At 46.2% G+C, this 22,873-nt stretch overlaps 1 protein-coding gene across 4 annotated transcripts in view; it reads right to left on the bottom strand.

Moving 5' to 3' along the window:
* Positions 1-22,873, bottom strand: part of MAP2K4 (mitogen-activated protein kinase kinase 4) — a 1,243,547-nt gene that overhangs the window by 266,516 nt on the left and 954,158 nt on the right. For all 4 annotated transcript variants that reach the window (XM_069654511.1, XM_069654508.1, XM_069654510.1 and 1 more), the window contains one exon: positions 16,503-16,630. In XM_069654511.1, the coding sequence (XP_069510612.1) occupies positions 16,503-16,630 (128 nt within the window). The remainder of the gene's footprint in view (positions 1-16,502; positions 16,631-22,873) is intronic.

Here is a 22,873-nt window from a genome sequence, read left to right as displayed (position 1 = left end):
ACTGGTAAGTACATGTTTTGATAGATATGACATTCTGTTACATCCCTTCAGAAGGACAACTTTGTCACAATGAAAGTTTCATCACTTCAAAGATCCTGCAGGTCACTTCTTCCTGAATTTACAGCACCAAGGAATGCAACCTTCCAATAATATCTGTAACAGTCATGGGTTCAAAAGGTGTATTACATATTGCATGCAAAACCATGTAAAGATCCCACCTTGCATGAGGGGATTTGACGAGCAGGTAAAGTTTACAAAGGACTCTGAAATGGTGCTTTACTAAAGTATTTGACACAAGGAAATAGAGTAAGATTGTATACCTAGGTAGGCTTCCATAGCAGAGAGATAGGTCCTGCAGGAAACTGAATTCCTGAAACTGACAAGTGATTTATCCCCTTTTCTAAGTTCCAGTGAACTAGGTAGAACTATGAAAAACGTCCTTACTCTCGAAGGGGCAATGTAGGACCTAATCCTGAATGTCTTTAGCATTCCCTCATGCTTATATGCAGGGATGTCATTTAGGGGTCGCCAGAGGTCGCAACTGCGACCTCTGAGGTCTGCCTTGCGACATCTAGAAAAAAAATGAAAAAAAAAAGTTTATTTTTTGTAATGCAAGCTCATGGGCTGTGGCCAGCACCATGTGGCTCTTTAGTTCTGGAGTGGCTGGCTTTCTTGTTAAAGCCCCTTAAAAAAAAGAAAAGGAGTGACACAAGTCGAGCACTTTCAGCACTGACCCTAAATAAGAAAGATTAGGAATACAAAATAATGTGTCTTTCTGGAATTCTATACAATAATTGCTAGACTCATTAACCGTTTATTTCAGGCACACTTCAGGGGGTGAGTCACTGTTTTAGTCTGTTCTTAAATGCCTCAACTCCTTCTGAGGTCGATAAATGAGTACCAACACAGGTTGGGTGATATTGGGTGTATATTTTTTCTATATAAAGCGCTTAAGCATAAGTGCTATATAATGACACATCATTATCATTTGGTCATGGACGTCTGCTTGCATTCACAGTAATTTGGTAATATGGGCCTATACACACTGATCTTAACAATACATATGGCGATCCATTTTTGTATGAAATGTACATCACATTATAGCGATATCGTAACCATACTTTTTGTAGTGTACAATGCTATGTAATAGCACTTCCTGTTTTGTGAACGGTTGAAAGGTCGCGTTCCATCGCATCCCGCAATATCACTTTGGCGTGGGGTCAAATGACATCACCTCCTGTGAGGTCAGCAGGGGGTCAAGGGTCATGTGATGTCACTCCCGCTACCCCTGGCATTTTGGTGAAATGAGGTCCCTGCTTATATTATACAAGTCATTTATAACGCACCTGTACACATGTGTTTCTCGGTGCGACAAGACAAGAAAGGGAGGACGGAGGGAGGACAAAACAAAGATCTTAATAGGCCTTGTGTCATTCAGATCACGCAAGTGCAGGGATGTTGAGGGGTGGGAAAGTGCAGGCAGCTCATAAGTGCTGCCGGTAAGTGGGTCATAAGTGCAGAGAGTCAGGGGACAGTAGGGTTGCAGATACAGACACGTAAGTTCTTGGGAGGCCCAGAGGCAGTGCAAGGGCAAATGGACATGCCGGAGCCTGGACCCGAAGTTCAGTGGGTGGTCAGGTGACCAGTGTGCGCAGCAGTCGGGGACATCAGCAAGGAAGAGGGTGAGAGAAAGCGGAAGCGAAAAGTATGTTTTTGAGTTGCTTCCGAACCGGAGGTGGTCCTGCTCAAGTTTGAGAGAGACAGGGAGGATGTTCCAGAGGGAGGCCCCAGCAGAGGAAAGAGATCTACCCCCCCCCACACTCTCTGCCTGGAAAAGCGTCTGGCCCTCAGAGAGTTGATGGGTGGATGAGCCGAGGGCTTGAATAGGAAGATGCTTAGGAAGAGATCGTTGGAGGTAGCGCGGTCCCCGGCACAAGAAAGCCTTGTAGAGGATGCAAAGGAATACTTGCTTGCAGGTGTCCACTCCAATTGCCAGCCCGATCGCAAAGGGATCTACCTGATGGGCATCTGACTTTAATAAGTCTTGCGTTAGTATTCTTGCGTCCGATAGGTCACTTTTAAAATGCTTAAGCTTGTTGGGAGGAATGTATTGCTCAAATTCAAACATTAGATGCAGCTAAACCTGCCTCAGTATTTGCTTGCTTCACTTGAAGGGGTGAGCTCAGGTAAATCTTTTTCTCACCCCTAAAGATGATCCTCCTTACTCGCAGCTGTGAAATAAGAGGAAGAGGAAGTCTCAAAGCAAAGTGTAGCTGCAGCTACTACTGTTGAAGTCTATTTAGGGCATGTAGTTAGCGTGACCTCCTCAACAAAAGTAATATACACATTGAGTCATACATATATATATATATATATATATATGGGATACATTACTCACCGTAATCGTATTTCTGATGCTTGTATCTGCTTAGATTCACATGCTGTGCATAGGCCGACATCTAGTGGAAGCTGCGGAGTATTACAGTTTGTTTTTCGAAACTCGAAAATGGGCGTCGACACAGGCGTGCCAGTAATACTATCCCTAGTGTGATGTCCACTGTACCCAAGATCCCTCACACGTCTAGGATCCTCAGATTGTATTTTTTCTGACATGAGGAAGCATGAGGAGTAGCGTGAGTACAGATAATCCAAGCAGATAGACAGAAAGGTAAGACTACAAGCAATCATGCGCCTTCTCTCGGAGGGGAGGAAGGGTGGGTCGCATGTGAATCTAAGCAGATACAAGCATCAGAAATACGATTACGGTGAGTAATGTATCCCTTCTGAGGCTTGTGGAATCTGCTTAGATCACATGCTGTGCATAGATTAGCGAGCAGTACCAGAAGAAGGAGGTGGGATGTGAGAAGGGTCATGAGCAAACAGGTGTCTTAGAACCGCTTGTCCCACTTGTGTATCTGTCTTGGAATGAGTGTCAATGCAGTAATGCTGAGTAAAAGTGTGAATAGAGCTCCAAGTAGCTGCTTTGCAAATGGTGTCGAGGGGAACATTTGCAATGAAAGCCAGAGTGGCCCCAATGCCTCTAGTAGAATGGGCCCTTGGCGTAAAAGGCAGAGTTTTTTCAGAAAGAGAGTAACACAGCTGTATACAGTTGATAATCCACTTCGAGATCGCGCCTTTAGAGACGCGATCCCCCTCTCTGCCTGTAGCTACGGAGACAAACAGTTGATCTGTTTTCCTTAGCGGTCTGGTTTTATTTACATAGTAGAGGACCGCCCTACGCACATCAAGGGTGTGTAGTTTCACCTCAGCTGAGCTTTGCGGGTTCTGGAAGAAAGCCGGAAGCTCGATGGACTGGTTTACATGGAATTTAGATATAAATTTAGGTGAGAACCTAGGGTGTGTGCGTAAAACCAGTTTGTCTTTGTGGATAGTAAAGAAAGGATCCTGCACTGACAGAGCCTGAATTTCACTGACCCTTCTTATAGAGGTAATGGCTACTAAGAAGGCCGTTTTATAAGTCAGGTGTTTGAGACTACTTTTATGCATGGGTTCGAAAGGGGGGCCCATGAGCTTAGCTAGCACCACATTGAGGTCCCATCCTGGCGGTGGGTTCGAAATAGGAGGGTGAAGTCTCTTTACTCCTTCCATGAAGGCTTTAACTACTGGTACTTTCCACCACAATACTTTGTTATGGGATGTGGTGTAAGCCGAGAGGGCTGCCAGGTGTACCTTCAGAGAGTTAAAAGCCAAACCTGCATCCAGCAGGTGGAGCATGTATGTTACAACATTGGAAGGAGTGCAATTAACTGGGTTGATTTGTTTATTCTGGCACCAAATAACAAATCTCTTCCACTTGTCAAAGTAACAGTGCCTTGTGTTTGGTTTCCTGGATTCTTTTAGGATGTCCATACACCTCTGTGGTAAATTGAGATGCCCAAACTCTATGACCTCAGGAGCCATGCTGCCAGGTTCATTGAGTTGGGTTCCTGGTGCACTGTTTGACCTTGCTGCTGGGACAGTAGGTTGTACTAGGCTGGGAGTTTGATGGGTTCGCACACCGCCATCCTGCGTAGGTGTGGAAACCACGGTTGTCTCGCCCACATGGGAGCAACTAGGATGAGCGTCATCGATTCCTTGTTCATCTTGTACACCACCTTCCTGATGAGAGGAGTTGGTGGAAAAGCGTACGCAAACATCCCTGACCAGTTTATCCACAGGGCGTTCCCTTGGGAGTCTGGCTGGGGGAACCTGGATGCAAATCTTGGGCATTGTTTGTTTTCGCTTGTGGCGAATAGGTCTATAGTGGGGAAACCCCACTAAGAGAAGAGATCTTCTACGATATCTCTGTGAAGGACCCATTCGTGTTCTTCTGGGAGGGAGTCTCTGCTTAGGGCATCCGCTAGGGAATTGAGCTCTCCTGGAACATGTTGTGATGACAGGAAGATGTTCCGTCTGAGTGCCCATATCCAGATTTTCTGGGCAAGCTTGGACAGATTTGGCGAACGAGTCCCTCCTTGTTTGTTCAGATAGAACATGGCTGTCGTGCTGTCCGTCTGGATCTGCACCGACAAGTTTAGCAGATGGGGCTCGAACGCCCGAAGCGCTCGGAATACTGCCAGAAGCTCTAGCAGGTTGATGTGGTTCTTGGCTACTGAGTGAGACCAGAGACCCTGAGCTGTGTGGTGGAGATGGTGAGCTCCCCACCCAGTCAGGCATGCATCTGTAGTCACCACTGCCTGTACTTCGGGATCGTAAAAGGGTTTTCCCCTTGCGAGATTCTCTCTTGTCCACCAGTGTAAGCTCTGTACGAGTGTTGGCGAAACGACCACTAGATCGTCCCACTGACCACTTGCCTGAGACCACTGTTTTGCCAACCATTCCTGCATGGGACGCATGCGCAGACACGCATGGGGGACCAGGTAAATGCATGACGCCATCATGCCCAGTAACCGCATTGCTTTGCGTACCGTTATTTGTTGATCTGACTGATAATGTGGGATTTGCAGTAGTATATTCCGAATTCTCTCTTCCGAAGGGAAGGTCAACCCTTTCTGAGTATCTAAGATTGCTCCTAGGAACTGTTTTGAGGTGCTTGGCACCAGAATTGACTTCTTCTCGTTGATAGAGAAGCCTAATTCGTGGAGGAGGTCGATAGTCCTCTGAATGTTTGACCTGCAAATTCCTGGGGTTTCCCCCGTTATGAGCCAGTCGTCCAGATAAGGGTACACTGGGATTGCCTCCCTGCGTAGGTGTGCAGCTGCCACCGCCAGTACCTTGGTGAATACCCTTGGTGCTGAAGCTATCCCGAAGGGCAGTACCTTGAATTGGTAGTGGCGACTGTCCACCTTGAAGCGCAAGTATTTTCTGTGCGCTGGGAGCATGGAAATATGAAAATAAGCATCTTTCATATCCAAGGTTGCCATGTAATCCCCCTTTTTTAGGAGGGGGATTACCTCTTGTAGCGTGGTCATACGGAATTTTTGGGGCTTGACATACTTGTTGGCAGGCCGCAAGTCCAATACTGGGCGCATTGTCAAATCTTTCTTTGGCACAAGGAAGTAAGTTGAATAGATACCCTTGTTTACCTGGTGTCCTGGGACAAGTTCTATCGCGTCCTTTTCTAGCAGAATGGCGATCTCCTCGAGAAGGATCTTCTGATGTTCTAAGGAGTGTATTCTTTGTCGTGGAGGGTGGTTCCGGGGACGCTGTAGTAATTCTATACAATATCCTGTGGACACTGTTGACAGCACCCATCTGTCTGAGGTGATCCCTTCCCAAGCCTGGGTGAAGTTGGAAATGCGTCCCCCTACTGGGGTTGCGTGAGAAGGGACCCTGAACTGAGCGTCACTGCTTTGGTGGAGGCGTGCCACCTCCCTTGTTGGGGCTGCCTCTGCCTCTTCCACGACCTCTCTTGTTACCCCTGCCGTAACTCTGGGTAGACTGCTGGTTGCTGTTCCATTGTGTACCCTGTCCTTGGGCATAGTTGCCTCTTTGTGAATTTTGGCCGCGTGGGCGACGAAAATTACTGTTCCCCCTCTGGTTAGGGGGTTTGTTGGTAAGCTGGCCAAGGGATTTGAGAGTCTCGTATTCGTCCTTGGCATTTTTAAGTGCGTCTTCGACCGCTTTCCCAAACAATAGATCGGGTTCCACCGGCTTGTCTATTAATGAAGCCTGGGTTTCTGTTTTGAACCCCGACTGCCGTAACCACGCATGTCTCTTGATAACAGTACCTTCTGCTATCAATCTTCCTGCGTTGTCCGCGGCGTCGAAAGTTGCTTTTAATATGCAACCAGACACGGCTCTCCCTTCTGCCGAGATCCGAGCCAAGTGGCCCTTTAACGGTTCAGGAGCAGAGGCTATGAGCGCCGCGACCTCTTCCCATTGATGGCAGTTGTAACTTGCCAACAGGGTGGTGGAGTTTGCAATCCTTGCTTGGTAGGCGGACGTTGAGGCTACCTTCCTGCCAAACCCGTACAGTTTTTTGCTCTCCTTGTCGGGAGGAGCTTCTGACGAAGATAAGGGTGTCCCAGCCCTCTTCCGAGTGCTGGTAACCACTAGGGAGTCTGGTTTAAGATGTCCTCTTATATAAAGAGGGTCAGACTGGGCTGCCCGAAAAAGTTTTTCAACTCTGGGGTTGACGGCTCTGGTGAGGTTAGGATTCACCAGGGATGGGTCTATTCTACGTTGGATGGATTTAAGGATAGGGATGGTCTGAGCGACCGGCCTACTCTCTCCCACCAACTCTTCTGCGAAGTCCCTTCCCTCCTGTACACCGTGGGTGTCGATGTGAAAATGTTCTGCTGCGCGAGCGAGAACTTCATTAAGGAGGGGCTGGTTATCAACTGGCGAGTCGGTAACTGGGGCTTCGCTCTCTACCGGGGAATCTACTCTGTAAATTTCCTGCTCATCTTCTACCTCCTCCAGGTCCTCATCATCCGCATAGTATTCAGTCCCGGTTTGTTCCTCCATAATTTCAAACTCCTGGTCCCTTTCAGGGAAAGGCTGTCCTTGGTATCTGGGGTGTGGAGTAGAGTATGGAGTAGAATAATGCTGCACCTCTAAGGGTTCAGGTCTTTCGAACCGGGCCTTTTTACTTAGGGGGATAGGATCAGAGGAGCCTGAGGGTGTGGCCCCTTGAGGGTCATACGAGAGGAAATGTTCTGGGTTTTTGTCATAAAAATCAGCTAAGGAAGACATCCTTGACATGACCCTGTCTATGTCTTCACTGGACCATTCTTTGGAACAGGGTATGAATTTAGTAGGCAACTTAGAGGACTTAACAAGGGTACCCTTGCTGGATGTTGATGTCCCAGTAGATTTGTGTTTGTCTGTCTGCTTAGGAGGGGAAAGCTGTGCTTTCCGCTGTCCCCCCCCCCTCCCCGTGCATGGAAAAATGTTTTCCCTGCCCCTTGGAGGCCCCAGAGACTTTCGACGCCTGGCGTCGAGGGTCGGGAGAGGTATCTGTGTGTTTCGAGCGTGGGGCCTCGCTGGTGTTAACTGCGGCCTCGGTCTCCTGGAGCGCCGCCTGGGGGTGGAAGTCGTCTTCGTCTTCCGACGATCGAACGTCCGTTAATCTAGGGAGCGAGGCACTCTTGGCAAGAGTGGATGATTGCCTTGCGTCATGAGGCGATCTCGATCGAGAGCCCCCAGAGGACACCGAGTCGGACCGTTCTATCTGTGCCTCTTTCCGAGAAGTCGACGTCGTCGAGGTTCGGTTGGACTTAGTGTGCTTTGTGTGTGTAGGGTGTGTAGCGCTTGCGTCGCCGGGGGTCTTCCCCATAGCCGCCCTGCCGGACAACCTTCCGAGGTCGGGGACCTGCGCTCGGCAGTCTTTCGACGCCGTAATGCCCTCGCCGTCCGAAAGTACGGCGTCGCTGCCATCGCTGAAGGTGCCCTCCGCTGCCATGGCCGCCTGCCTGGCGTGGTGGGCCCAACGCTTTGTCGAACGGTCCTTAAGTGTCTTAGGCTTAAACCTACTACACGCTCTGCAGTTCGCTTCGGGGTGGTCCCTCGGCAAGCAGAGATTGCACGTGGCGTGCCTGTCGACCCAAGGGTATTTGCGGTTGCACTTGGGGCAGAATTGGAAAGGGGTACCCTCCATACGCACCTTGAGGCAGCGGACTGGTAAGTTTAGGAAATATATAAGGTGTACCTATATACCAAGAGTGAAGAGTATGTACCACCCCCCACTCTCCCTACTTGCAGGGCCGAGGCCAGCGGCCTTCCGAGGCCCAGATTCGTCGTGCAGCAGGCGACGGTCAATGTCTTCTCCAGCCGTCGTCGAGGTTCGACGTTGGGCTGGGGAAGGATGTCAATAAATAATTTTTAATTTCAATAATTAGCAAAAGTATGGCTAAGGCCAGGGGACTCCGCAAGATGCTTCCGACCAGTATGGCGGAAAAAAACAATCTGAGGATCCTAGACGCGTGAGGGATCTTGGGTACAGTGGACGTCACCAGGGGAGTTGCTAGGTCTGGAAAAGACCCGGGGCTAAGCTGATGTCGGAACTGTTGGGACTGGGGGCTAGCTACTCTTTTGGCTGTAGCTCCTGAGATTCTATCCAGGGCTACAACCAAAAGATCAGGGGCTATAGCCCCCTTAGCACCCCCCTAGCAACGCCCCTGGACGTCACACTAGGGATAGTATTACTGGCACGCCTGTGTCGACGCCCATTTTCGAGTTTCGAAAAACAAACTGTAATACTCCGCAGCTTCCACTAGATGTCGGCCTATGCACAGCATGTGATCTAAGCAGATTCCACAAGCCTCAGAAATATATATATACACACACACACACACACACACACACACACACACACACACACACACACACACACACACACACACACACACACACACACACACACACACACACACACACACACACACACACACACACACACACACACACACACATATATATATATATATATATATACATATTTCGGCCCTGAATAAGTTGACAGGATGAGGCGAGAACATTCAGACGCTTTTAGAGATAAGGCACCTGCAAATAGCCCTACCACAACTGGAGGAGATACTGGCAAAGTGATATTCATATACGTCATCAGGTCTAGGACCCAGTCAAGAAATGCACACAGTGAAGAGGGGGGGTTCGTATTCATCCTCTTGAATATCGGTGTTGCCTTTATCCGTGGGACAATCTACTGGATCGACCTGTGGCTTCTGAGTGTGGTTTGGTCTTCTTTGGTTCTTGTGGATGTTGCTGTGGGGCCACAGGTGGTGGTGGAAGAGGTATTTCCGTAGGTTTCGTTACCTCCCGGTTGTGAAATAAGGTCTTTGAAAAGGTCCTTAAATATTTCTTCACTTGCTCCGAGTGAATCAGCATTTGGAATTTGGAGGGAAAAGGCCTCCTCAAGGATTGTCTCAGATGTGGTTGAGGCACGGGGACTGGCTTGGCAAAAGGGTTTTGTCTCCATTAATTAATGGATACTTGTTGCAACAATGAGACTCCTAAGCACAGATAGATGTAATGCAAAAATGGAGGTAGGAGGAAGAGATATTGTAGATGGGAAAGACATCCTGGTATGTGTTGACCATTCCGCCCCAGACTCAAAGGGGTCTCTGCCCAAGGATGCACTTTGCACGGACCGAGGTCTGGTATCGACTATTATAGGTGCCGAAGCCGTGGAGGAAATGGCCGTCAATGAAGAGTCCTGAGGAGCAGCCATTTTCAGAAATTGTTGTGAAGTGTGTCAGAATTTACCTGAGGAAAATGCTGATTTAGCTGTTGGCCTAGAGACTTTTGGCTGGACCCTCTGATGATTCAAATCATATGTGGGATCCTTTTCTATTGAAATTATTTTTTAGCCCTTTTAACTGGATCCTCTGCAATGCCAGGTTTTTAGTTCTTCAGTCAAACCTTCAATGTTTTATCCCTTGTGGGATTTCCAGGGTGGCCAGTTTTTTTAGCCCCTTTATCGAAATCCTTGGAGATCACTCCAATAAGTATAGCTCCAGGTAGGGGATCCTCAGCTTTACCAGTAGATTTAGCCCCTGTATAGGCAACCTCTGGGCTAGAACGTAGTCCCCTTCTGGAATACCTTGGGACAAGTGCCAGTAAGTCTAAGGTCTATGCAACCCCTCCATGCACCTGAAGGCCCCAGAAAGAGGTCAACTGGCCGGGGAGCCCTAAAAAGGAAGAGTTCTTACAGGACAATTGCGCTTTTCTTTGATGAAGTCTCTCAGATGATCCGGAGGAATACAATGAAAAACGTCCTCCCACCTCTGTAGTCTTTTCTCAAGTGTGCGTACCAATGAGAGGCGCTACAAAAACACAAGCTCTACCAATGGCTCTGACCTAGGCACTCAAGGCAGAGGTTATGTGGATCCACTGCCACTTTCTGATGCCCGCACGGGACTCCATGTGAACCTTTTATGCGCTTTTTTATTTTTATTTTTTTATTTATTTAAAAGTGCAAATTGGTTAATTAAAACCTTATACACTAGAAGAAAAATTCTTTAAAACAATTGTAATTACAATAATTCCTTAAAATGTAAAAATGATTCATTTATACATTCATTCTCAAATCACTTTACCCGCAATTTCATTTCTATTAAAGCAGATTGCAGCTCATTTGCGTTATCTCATAAGTGATAATTGTCATATGAACTCATCATCAACCTCTATTCAGATTACGGTCCTTGTAGCACTTTAGGCATTTCAACCACAACTCTTTTCCAAATATAAAATGCTGCCCCCATGTATACCAACGGGTCTGCCATATATATATAGGACCAAAATTGGTCCCTTACAATCATATTTACATTGCATGTCACATCCTTATATCCTTTCTTATAGTACTCTTGCAGCTCTTAGCATTCTGTTAAGAGATGCCTCAAGGTTTCTATCTCTCTACAGCCGTACCTACACAATCTTTCCTCTTTTGGTGTATCAGGGTAGTATGTTAAACCGCAGCATAATTAGAACTCTCGCAAACTCTCTATTTCTCACCTTTATTAAATAATTTCTGGGAACAACGGGTTGTAACCCTTGTGTTGAGTACATTTTGCACCTCGTTTTTTACTCAGGATAGTTAGATTTTCACTAGCATCCCTAATATGGGCCTTCTTTTTAAGCTCTTTGTAAATCGGCCAGATATCACTAGACGCTTGTGAGTAATTTCACATTGATGGCACTAAGGAACCTAAGGGTTGTTGATGTGAGACCTTGAATAAATGTGTTCCCCTTTACTTTCTAACTTATATCTTCACCTATTAAACACATCAAGGTTACCTCTTTATTATTCTGAACCACCATTTTAACATACAGCTTACAGCAATTTATTTTCCTTAATGTTTCCAATGATGTAATGCCCTATTCGCATCTTTATGCTCTAGAATAGGCAGAGGGAAAAATCTGACCGCAGGAACCAGGCAGGAAAGAAAAATAAAATAATGGACAGCACAAGAAATAAATGCCGGTTAAAAGCTACCACCTATCTGGTCCTGGAGAAAGGACTGCAGGGTAAGGCTAGAGGCAGGTAATGCAAGGTGGGGCTAAGGCCGCACATGTGCCAGCCCTTGTGTAAATATGAAACAAGGACCAACATTTTTCGGTGCTCCAAAAAATGATCTGTTGCCGTCCCAAAGGTCAGAATGTCCCATAAGTATGGAGGAAAGGCAACGGGATTTAGGAGTATTACCTGTATATTATTGCCCTACCACAGAGCCTGGTCATTCAAATAAACACCCTGTGCTCAATACAACCTTTCGCACAACTAAAACACACCTTTTTCTACTCTTCTGTCAACAACCCTGGCTAAAAAGCCATCTCCAATGCTGGTTTCTACACGTAAAGCATTCCGATGCTCTCAAAATCGATTTGCGTTATAAAAAATGAAAGATTAAATGAAACGCTTGGACGAACTGTTTACATCATAAAGTGCACAATACGCTGTGGTGGGACATGTTGATGAGTTGGCCGAGCTCTCACTGACACGTTACTATGGTGCCAAGGTTTGGGGGCATGGCCTTCGTTATTGCAGCCGGGTTGATTAATGGGCCGCTAGAGCACCGATCAAGGCATCACATTACATTGAATGGGCCTACAGTATGGTACTGCAGCAGGATGACAGTAGCTGTTATGCACACAGGCATATGGAGTTGACGGGCGGCCACCTGTTAAGTCTGAGGTACAGAAGTGACGACACAGCATATAACGATGCTCCAGCTACGAATATGAACCACTGTGATAATTCTTTCAGCTGATAATGGAAACCACCCTGTCTGGTAGCTGTTCTGATAGTAATAACCAATACGGCAATTGGGTCTCTATGAGCATCATCACTGGCCCTGCTCTACAGCATCTATTACACCACATAGTAGTATGTCATGAAGTGGGCAGTGGCTATTGTAGTACCGTTTTACATTCTGTAAAATACATGTAATGAAAAGCAACATGAAATGCCGTAATCTCTTATATTCCAGTGCTCCTTCCGACGCACAACCCACCAAAGATTTAACTTGGAACATCTTGGCAAGAGCAAAATGCTTAAGGAAGATTGGGTTTCAACTTACAAAGATGGGTGTTGGGAGGCTGGTTGTATTGTTGAGGTGTAACAGAATGGGTTGCTGGCTCAGACATATGGCCAACACAGTGGGATACTTTTTTAAACATCAGATTACTGTCTGGTACATGTGCCATTGAGCAGTTGGTCCATTGAATTGGGTACAGATATGTATGCATTACAGTGTAAATTAGAATTCCAGGGGAAAATTGTCATTACCTCAATACAGCACAGTTGGTTCACATTAAACTGCCTAAAAATTACTGTTCCACTGTTCAGTAGATGCAATATACAGCGTACCTTATCTCCATCTTTCAGTGACCAGGCCTGCCTCACCAAATCCTGGCTCAAACACAGAATTAAGCATGCCTGCTACATGTACATACTGGACCTACTCAACAATAGTGGGTCACTATGACGTTATGTCCACTGTGCGAATTAAAATACAATTACAGCCTGGCTCAAAATCTTTAGTGTGATGAATTGGGAAACCACAACAATAAATCAGCATTTAAAAAGTGTATTCTTTAGCAAAAATAGAGCAATACATACAAACAAGTACAATATAAACAATTTTTCCTATTTATAGTTCTTCATTAGATGACTAATAAATTAAACACATTGGGCAATATCAATCTCACTCACTCATAGTGTACACCTTAAACATAACCCCCAAACCAAATCATTCACTTCACACACCCATGTACACCATAGAAAATAAGAACTGTTCTCTGTGAGTCCAAAAAGTTCACAATCAGGTCTATAAAAAAGAGCTCTGTTCCTATCTGCATACCCAATTGCATGCATACATGCCCAACCTAATATGCAATGTTTCTGTTCTTAATGTAAAAAAAATACTGAACTTTCATCAGGGGCTAGTTAAAAATGTTTATACATAGATAGGGTCGGAAAGAGACAGAGTTGTCACTGAGAAGAATCTTAAGTATTATGGATAACCACATCTTATTGTCACAGGTGGAATATTTACATCCAATTAACTCTTACTATATATATATATATATATATATATATATATATATATATATACATACATCCATACACACACACACACACACATACACACACACACACACACCAGCATCGCTTTAAATACATTAGAAGTTTACACTGTAACCCTTCGGAATACTTGAGAATACATGTCAAAGGGCACTTTCACTTTTGTGTTTGTTTGCAGTTACATTTGTAGCAACGTTAGAAAGCAAAAAGTTAATGTTATCGTATTATCGGTTATTACGCGCACCTTCACTTCTTACGGTAATACATTTACTCTGCAAAAACATATCGTAAAGTCACTTAAAAGGGAGGAAAATGGTTAGTAAGTGTAATATTAGCCTGGTTAAAGGTTCTAGAAAGGGTTTCTTTGACCAATAAGTCTTTTTAAGTCCCAAAACGCAACCCTATCTAAAGGCAGTTCAGAGAGGGCTCGAAGTATTGACAAGCAGCAGAATACAAAGAGTTCCTGAGAATTTCTTCCAGTCTCTAGGGTTATAGAAGCAGCAAGTTAGCAACTAACAAGGGAGGCCTTTTTTAAGGAGTCAATGAAGAGACACAAGCAGCACCTCGAGTCAGAGGTAAGAGGGGGTTACCCTGGGCACTTCTACATGCACTCCAGCGCTATTGAGCGACTACTTGGAATCAGGTAAGCAATACCTTTTTCCCCACAGTACCTTAGGTTAGAAGAAAACGTTTGTGCTGGATGCTCTGTGATGTTTCAGCTCGGGACCGGACCTCTGGATTACTTGGTCTGATGACTGAAGGCAGGACAATGGACGGGATTTCTCAGCAGCAGTCTCGAGGGAGGACCTGTAGCATGACTTTCAGCAACCTCTTGGTTCACTCTGCGGTTTTGGTGCCTTTTTTCCGCAGCACCAACAAAGGACACAGATCGCTCAGCAATCTTCTTTGATTCCTGCAGTCCAACGCTCTGATGAGGGGGTCTGGGCAAGTTGGATCGGATCTCAGGACAGCAGTGGTCGATTCACAGCGTTGAAAGGGGTCTGCAGGCATTCTGGTCGTCTTCTCATCGGTTACTTCAGCTTGCAGTGGTCGACTTGCTTTTCACTCCAGAAGCCTCACCTTTTATACAGTTCCAGCACACACCCCTCTGCAATCTCTCTCAGCATTTTACAGATAGGGGCAATTGGCTGTTCAATCAGGACAGTCATACCCCCTGTGGGTACTGGTCCTATTCAAGCACTCAGGCAGACAAAGGACAGGGGGGGCGGAAACCTCCTCCCCAACTTCCTGCCTAGACACTCTGGAGCCAAGAGTTGCTGCCAAAGGCAAAACACACACACTGACCTTCACCTCCCAGAATGGTAGAAGAAGGGCTAACAAAGAAAAACCACACTTGTAAAGGCAAAAAGGGAAGCCCCTATTGTGCACTACTGAGGCTATGGATATAGCCTGCAGTATACAAACAACACAATAGTTGGTAGAACACTGCCACCAGCCATAACTAGGAGATTGTCTATGTGACTAAAAAGTCACATGAGCAGAGAGAAGGGGGATACTAGGTATCCCTTCGACACTCCACGGAAGGTGGTGTGAGACAATGTCTCGGACTATAGAGTTTTGGGAGAGATACTTAGGGCTTGATTCATGGAATTTTTTGCACGGTTCAAAGTGACTTTGCACTACCGACGCAAACCCTGATTCATGGAACTGTGCAAAATGTATTTTTGCAGTGCAAAGTCAATGCAAAGTTCATTTTGTACTGCAACAATGTCTTCGCACTGACGTTTCACTTTTCAGCAGTGCAAAGCCGCTTTAAACCGTGCAAATAAATTCCATGAATCAAGCCCCAAGTATCTCTCTAACCTTAAGAACTGTAGTTACTTCGAGGATATAGAAAGGGGAATCTTAATGGGGGACCCCTTAACTGTCCCCAGCAACACAGCCCATAAGGAGCTGTGTGCTGCAATAGAATAACACAGATGCCTTTAAGAGCTATGGAGCAGACAGACTCCATAGAACAGGTAGAATAGAGTTCCAAAAGACAGAGCCCATAGGAATGAATGAGTGGAAAAAGGCTCCACTCATTCAGGCTTGAAAGAAAAAGGTCCAGAAGTCCAGCAAAAAGTTATGGGGGTCTCACTAGGAGAGAGGCTGAAGCATAAAACATCTCCCTAACAGTCACCAAATGTATAAGGTTCTCGACCACATGATTAACTAGCAGAAGACTCACACCCTTACTCCTAAACCTGTTGCAGGGAGTAAGGCAGCCTTCACTCCAGCCTCCGCCACTGCCATCACACAGAGCGCTGGGTGAACGCCTAGGTGCATACATGTATGTAACACTCTCCATCTCTCATCATCCCTGTGGCCAGCACATGAAGGCACAGGTGCTCTGGCAAGTAGCCACTTAGCAGTGAAATAGCATCATAAACATTTGGGTACAGTCAGCATTGCCAACAGAATGATCTAAAGGATCGCGAAAGAGTTGCCGAATGAAGATTTTTGAGACAATAAAAAGAGCAGGATTTTAAAAACTCACTGACACCAACTGTATGTCTAATGTTTTAAATGCCTTTTTCCAGGCACAAAGTAATATTTGAAATGAGGACTAAGGTGGTATTTTGGAAAGCTTTATGCTAAAAAATAATTACAGAAAGTAACTGTAAATGTGGCAATGAAAACACTTTAGATTTGATTAGGCATGACACCTTCCTAGAATTCTTTCTCATGCTGCGAAGCGCATTAATGGGTTATGTTATAATCAATGTTGCAGTGAAGAAGAACACTCAATACAAAAGGAAAGGAAAACTGGACACAAAAGACCTTGCACACTATTTTCCAAGCACTTCCATACTGTAGTGTGAAATCAAGAGTATGCACATTATTCTTTTTGCACAAACATAAGGAAAAACATCTAAAGTTACAATGATTTTAAAGCAAGATTAAAAATCAGCATTATATTAAAATAATGATTATGTAAATAGAGAATTGACAAGTAAAAACAGTTGGGTTTTTAATTATCATTGCTACTTACTGCCATATATGGTCTGCATCCTGCATCTCTTGTCTTGGCAATTGAGTCCACAAGTTGTCCACTAATGCCAAAGTCACAGAGCTTAATATTCCCATTCCTGTCCAGAAGAATATTGGAAGGTTTTATGTCTGTAATACAAAATGTTAAAATATGCAAGCACTGGTCAACTAATTAAAATAAATTATAGTATAATTATGTATCACACACCGTATTGTACCTCTTGCAAAACAAGAAGCTACTGCTGATCTTCAAATATAATTACTAGGCATGTGGTGTATGCATATAGCTGCATATTAATTTTCCACTTAAGGCGAGATTTCCATTAGGGGTACTGTGAGGAATCCGAGGGCATCCTCACTTCTTTCAACACTATATACTCTCGCGAAGTAGCCAGGGAAAGGCCCTCACTGAAACACACACATACACACTCCTCTTTGACTACTATTTTGACTACTATGCAACCACCTTCTGCCACCTCTGCCCACTTGCAGGCCCTTCTACCAATTTTTGCAGGGCATATCTAAAGCCTGTACCCTACCACGGAAGTCTTTCAAAGGTGGCAACCTGCTCCAGGTCGCTACTCTCAACTCTCGCTCTGCTGTCAAACACTCATCTGATATCTGCCACCTTGACCTGGATGTCCCCGATCTCACTGAGATATGGTTCGCGGCCAGCTCTGTCACAAGTTTTGACACTCTCCTCCCTGATGGCTCCAATATCCCCTCCAAACCCAGAACCAATCATCCCAGGGGTGGAGTAGCTCTGATCTTCCCGGAGTGGGAGCCCAGCTTCCGTCATTCTTAGGCAGACCTACTTCTCCTTTGAATGTCTGGTCTGCAGGTTCTCCATCTCTCCTGGCCTCTCTGTGACTGTGGCCACCATTTACAGGCCACCTGGCCAGGTCGCACTCTTCCTCTGAAAGTGGGCTGATCTCGCCTCTTCTCTCCTTGCCTCTACCTCAAAATTCTCCTCCTCAGAGACCTCAACATCCACCTGGATGTTTCTAATCCCTCCTAAGGGCTCTTCCACAACCTCTACGACGCTCTCTCACTCTCGCCATTATACCTTCTGGTCCGGAGAACTCTGCCAGACATACCTTGGATGTTCTCATCTCCTCAGACATCCCCCCTCTTAAACCCTCCCACCACTCCTCTCCCTTGAACTGACCACTTTCTGCTCTCCTCCCACCTGACGCTCACTATCCTCCAGGCTGCGCCCACCCCAGCCTTGCCATCTACCTTCTCAGTCATCCAGCCCATGAAGCGTGTGTCAGTGGATGCCTTTGCTACTTTCTCTGCTCCTCCTACGCCAGTGGCTGACTCACACTCTGACACAGCCTTCTATAACCGCTCCTTTCTATCTCCAACACTCTGGACATCCTTGCCCCTGCCACGAGAATACGCCTGAAGACGACTTCCAAGTGCAACTCTTGGTATGACTCCGACCTCGCCGCCCTGAAACGCAAGTGAACGGAGGTTGAGAGGAAGTGGAGGGCATTCGACGCATCCTCTGACAAACTGGCCTGCCATCTGCTCCAAAGGCAATAGAGGCTCTGTCCTGTCCAAGAAGGGAGCCCACATCCATGCCTGTGTCTCTGCAGCCTCTAACAACACAGCCAAACTCTTTAAACTCTGCAAGGAGTTGGCCAATCCTTCTGCAGTTTCCACTTCTCCTGTCCCCCATCCATACCATCTTTACGGCTCTAGCTCTTCAATTCACCACTAAATCTCAGGACATCCTGTCCTGTCCTCTCTCTCTCTCCTCTTCCTCTCCCTCCGCCTCACTCGGCTGGCATCTGGCCCCCACTCCCTCTCCTCCTCCTTTCTCTTCTTTCTCTCAGACTACACTGGACAATGTTTCTAGACAAGTCCGATCTATGTAAAGTGTCATCCAAACAGGTGCTCCCCTGCTACTCCAGAACCATCAAGGACCACAGACACCCTGGCTCCAGCCCTGGCCTATTTCTGCAATCACTCTTTTGGCACTGGAACTTTTACCCCTCTCCTCAAGCACTCCCTTGTTCACCCCCTCTTTAAAAAGCTTTCCGCCGATTCTACCTGTCAGGCAAACTATCGCCCAATCTCCATCACTCCTTTCATGGGCAAACTCTAGGAAAAGCTGGCCATCTCCCAGCTTACTCTCCATACTGAATCTGTTAGTTGTTTCCATGACCATCAGTCGGGCTTCAGAGCAGCCAGATGCACAGAAACTGCTCTCCTGAACACCCGTGAAGATGTGCTCACTAACCTGGATTCAAACCTTCCTTCTGTCCTTGTCGTCCTTAACCTTTCCTCTGATTTTGACAGAGTTATCATGCCATCCTGATCAATCGACACCATGAGAACGTGGCCATCACGGATCAGGCCCTGAAGTGGTTGTCCTTTTTTCTACTGGACAGACCCTCCCAGGTCCAACTGGGGTCCTTTCTCTCCACCACCTCTCCCTCCACATATGGTGTTCCCCAGGGCTCTAACCTCTGACCCTGGATCTTCAAGTCTACTTGGGCCCTTTGGCCACCTTATCTCTACCTTCTCCTGCAACTTTCAATGTTATGTTGATGACACTCAGGTCTCTTTGAGGCTCCCCTCAGCCTGTTCTCCTCTCCTCTCTCAATCCATTCCTAACTGTGTATTCGCTCGCTCACTCACTGCCGTAATGCCAGCAAGACTGAGACCTTTCTCATTGGGACCGCTGCTACTGCTTTCCCTCTTGCCCGCTGGTAGCCCTCCTTGGGCCCTCTTCCTCTGACCTTCCTGTGAGACAAAACACCATGGTGTCATCTTCGACTCCTCTCTCTCCTCACATCACAGACCTCCGGGTCCCGCACTACATTCAACTCTCTACTCCTTCATTCGCGAATCCTTCGCTCAGCCACCTCTAACTCTCTGAGGGTCAGACCCTTCACCAGTCAGAGAGTGGGCGTTTGAGATTTTTTTTTCTACCTCCCTCCCCCTATCCCTATCCCTCTCCCTGGCACGTCCCCTCACACCCCTGCACTTTGCATTATCGCACTTGCATGGTCTGAATGACACACGGCCTAGTAAGATCATTGTTTTGTCCTCGCTCTATCTTCCCTACCTTGTCTTATCGCACCTAGAAACACTGGTGTACAGGCATGTCAGTCAGCAGCGGTGGCAGCTGTGGAAGCAGGTCTATGGACTGCTGTGCGAGAGCAATCCTCCCCTGAGGGCAACGTGACAGAGTGCTCGAGACCCCATGGAAGATGAAGTGTATGCAGTGGGAGGTGGGGCTAAAGGAAGCTGGAGGCCAATGGCAGTCTGGAGAAAGGGAACCAGCATGACCAGGCAAAGCAGCAATGTACAGCCTGAGCTGTGAGCAAAGCCTCGGAGAGCGGCTGATGAGACAGAGCGAGGTGCCGCACGAGCAAAAGAGAGCCAGTGGCGGCTGGAAGCCTCGCTGGATAGCCGTAAACTAAGACCAGTGAGTCAACATGGGAAAGGGGACACGAGACAGCAGGTGAACATGCAAACCATTTAATGCCAATTTGAATGAAAGGAAATACATTTTGATTACCGAACTGAATGAAAATGAAAGGACGCACTTTTTGAGTACAGACCTGATTGAAAGCTAAACTGTGGAACTTCCTGATATAAGGAACTGTGTAATTTGAGAAAACATGCATTTGCAAACAAGTACTGGCAAGAGCCATACAAGTACAAAGAACTGTGTAACTTGAATGAACACGCATTGGCAAGAGCCAGTAGAGTATGTGGAAGTGGTAGTGAAAGAAGACAAAACAAGTAATGATAAAGCATCATGAGGATGTGAAATGAGAATGAACCAAGCACCAATGTAGAGCTGAGGATGGCAACATGCATATGAAGAAGAAGCAAGTAAGGTGTGTCGGTTGTGTGGTGTGACAACTGTGTCTACACCGAGGGCACCAGCCTATGGAAAAGCCACTGAGAGCACCCACAAAGAAGCTTGTGATTGAACAGAAAGGAAATCTTGTATGATCTGGAATTAAAGGACTAGTTCGTTCAGAAATATTATTGGCCAAAAAGATGGCCAATAATAAAATAAATATGTAAAATATATTTATTTTTTAAGGGTCTATGTCAAGTTTCGAGCAAATGAAGCTCAAACTTTAAAATTGCAAGCACTAGCGGGCATCCATTTTGTGAAATGGATGCCGCCTGTGCTTGCGTTTGCGGCACTAATGAAGCAAAAGCCAGCCAGCTGTAGTAAACAAAAGCTACCACTGGGTGGCTTTTGCTTCACTGGTGCCGGACGCGAAGGACGGGGACCAGAGACTACAGGCAGGAAAGCTGCAGCTGCATCTCAGTTAAGTGCTATTTTTTTTTAAAAAAAAATAAGCACTAGCTGCGTTTTTTTTCGAAGTGTTCTGGGCTGGAGGAGCAAGGAAAACGTAGAAATAAAACTGCAGCTTTTAAAACGTTGTATTTATGTTTGCGGTAGCTTCAGCTTGGAGCCCCAGAGGTGGTTGTGTTTAAAAAACGCTTTGGTTTTTCTTTCTAAGTTTCTCAGGCTCCACCGAGCCAGAGGAGCCTGAGAAACTTAGAAAGAAAAACCGAAGCGCTTTTGAAACACAACCGCGTTGTGTTTGTGCCTGGCGTGGCTATCACTTTGGGTCTCTGCTGTCCCCCGAGGGAGAGCACCGGAGACCCAAAGTGAAAGCCAAGGCATGCACAAACACAACGCGGTTGTGTTTCCATGCCGCAGTGTTTCTGCCTACAGCGGCTTTCACTTTGGAGCTCTCTGGGTCTCCGTGGGGGAGCCCGAGAGCTCCAAAGTGAAAGCCGCTGCAGACAGAAACACAACAGGGGTGTTTAGAAATGCTGCAGTGCTTCTCACTGCAGCAGCTTTCGCATGAAGTCTCCTGGACTCCCCCAACCCTGAGGGAGTGCAGGAGACTCCAAGCGAAAGCTGCCACAGTGAGAAATACGTTTTTGGATTTGTAAATGCTGCAGTATTTACAAATCCAAAAACATTGTTATTCTGAATGCGGCAGCTTTCGCTGGGAGTCTCCTGGACTCCCTCAAGGTTGGGGGAGTCCAGGAGACGCCATGCGAAAGCTGCCGCTGTCAGAATAACAACGTTGTTGTATTTGTGATTGCTGTGGTTTTCCAACCACGTCAATCACAAATACAACAACGTTATATTTTTAATTGGCGCGCCTTGGCTTTTTGCCTTCATTTTACATTTTCTGTGCTTCCATGGGCTTGGGGAGCACAGAAAACGTAAAATGAAAGTGAAGGCAGCCTCCTCAGCTCTGCTCAGGCTGCAGTAAGCAAAAGCTCCCAGTAGGGGGCTTTTGCTGCTTGTTTAGTGCTGCAAATGCAGAGCCGAGGAGGCTGCCTGCAATCACAAAATGGATGTCCCCTAGTGATTGCAATTTTAAAGTTTGAGCTTCATTTGCTCGAACCTTTCCATAGGGACTTAAAAAAATATATAAATTTTAGATATTTGTTTTATTATTGGCCATCTTTTTGGTCAATAATATTTTCTGACCGAACCATTCCTTGAAGGAACTCACCTATCTGAAATTGGTGAAAGGTAACCAGACCAGAAGAGCCGGGAAGTGTCCCAAGGAATTGGATTTTGGAAAGGTGAAAGACTAGAAAGCTGTGGGAAGTGAACCCCTCTGCATTGAGAACTATTTTGAACATGAGGAAGGGAAACCCCTAACAAACAAAGAGCTGGAAGAAAGTTTAAACCTTTGTTTGAACACCAATTATTTTGAAGCTGACATCTCTACACATTGTATACAATTAGATGTGAGGGCAAGTATAGATTTTGGACACTGACAGACATTTCTTTCAGACATCCCATAGTTTTATTTAGGTAGGGAAATCCCTCCTTAGCAAGGGCAAGTTAGGCCTTTTTTACAACCCTCCTTTTGATTCAATAAAAGTGTATAGCCCAAACCTTCTACAGCATGGGGTCTGGCATGGATTCACATGCTCATGAATATTCCCTGTCGTTAGGCTGGGAATTCTCTGTAAAAGAAAAAACAGTTTCACTTTCACTTTCACTTTAAAACAGTATTTCTCCTCTAAACCAATCACTGTCCTCTGGGTCATACAACCCCCATCCCATGACATTCCTCCCCCTAAGCTCTGCCTCTGGCAACCATCTTCAGATTTTTAAAGCACTGTCACGATGAGCAGACCAGATTGCCACAGCCCAACAGCAGTGGGAACATTGGGGCATATTAAGGGCCCTGACTGGATCAGGTGTAGACAGTCTCCCACTGGATGATTGACTTCTGTGCTAATTGCAATTAAGGGCGTGGCTCTGAGCCATTAGCTTTTGCATTAGTCTGCAATCATGGGCGTGGCAGAGAACTTTTGGAACTCATTGCACCTTGGGAGTGGCAGGGCATGGTT

The sequence above is a fragment of the Ambystoma mexicanum genome, chromosome 3q (assembly GCF_040938575.1).
Source record: "Ambystoma mexicanum isolate Mex_15411 chromosome 3q, UKY_AmexF1_1, whole genome shotgun sequence".
Taxonomy (NCBI): domain Eukaryota; kingdom Metazoa; phylum Chordata; class Amphibia; order Caudata; family Ambystomatidae; genus Ambystoma; species Ambystoma mexicanum.
This window is presented reverse-complemented; position numbering and strand designations above follow the sequence as displayed.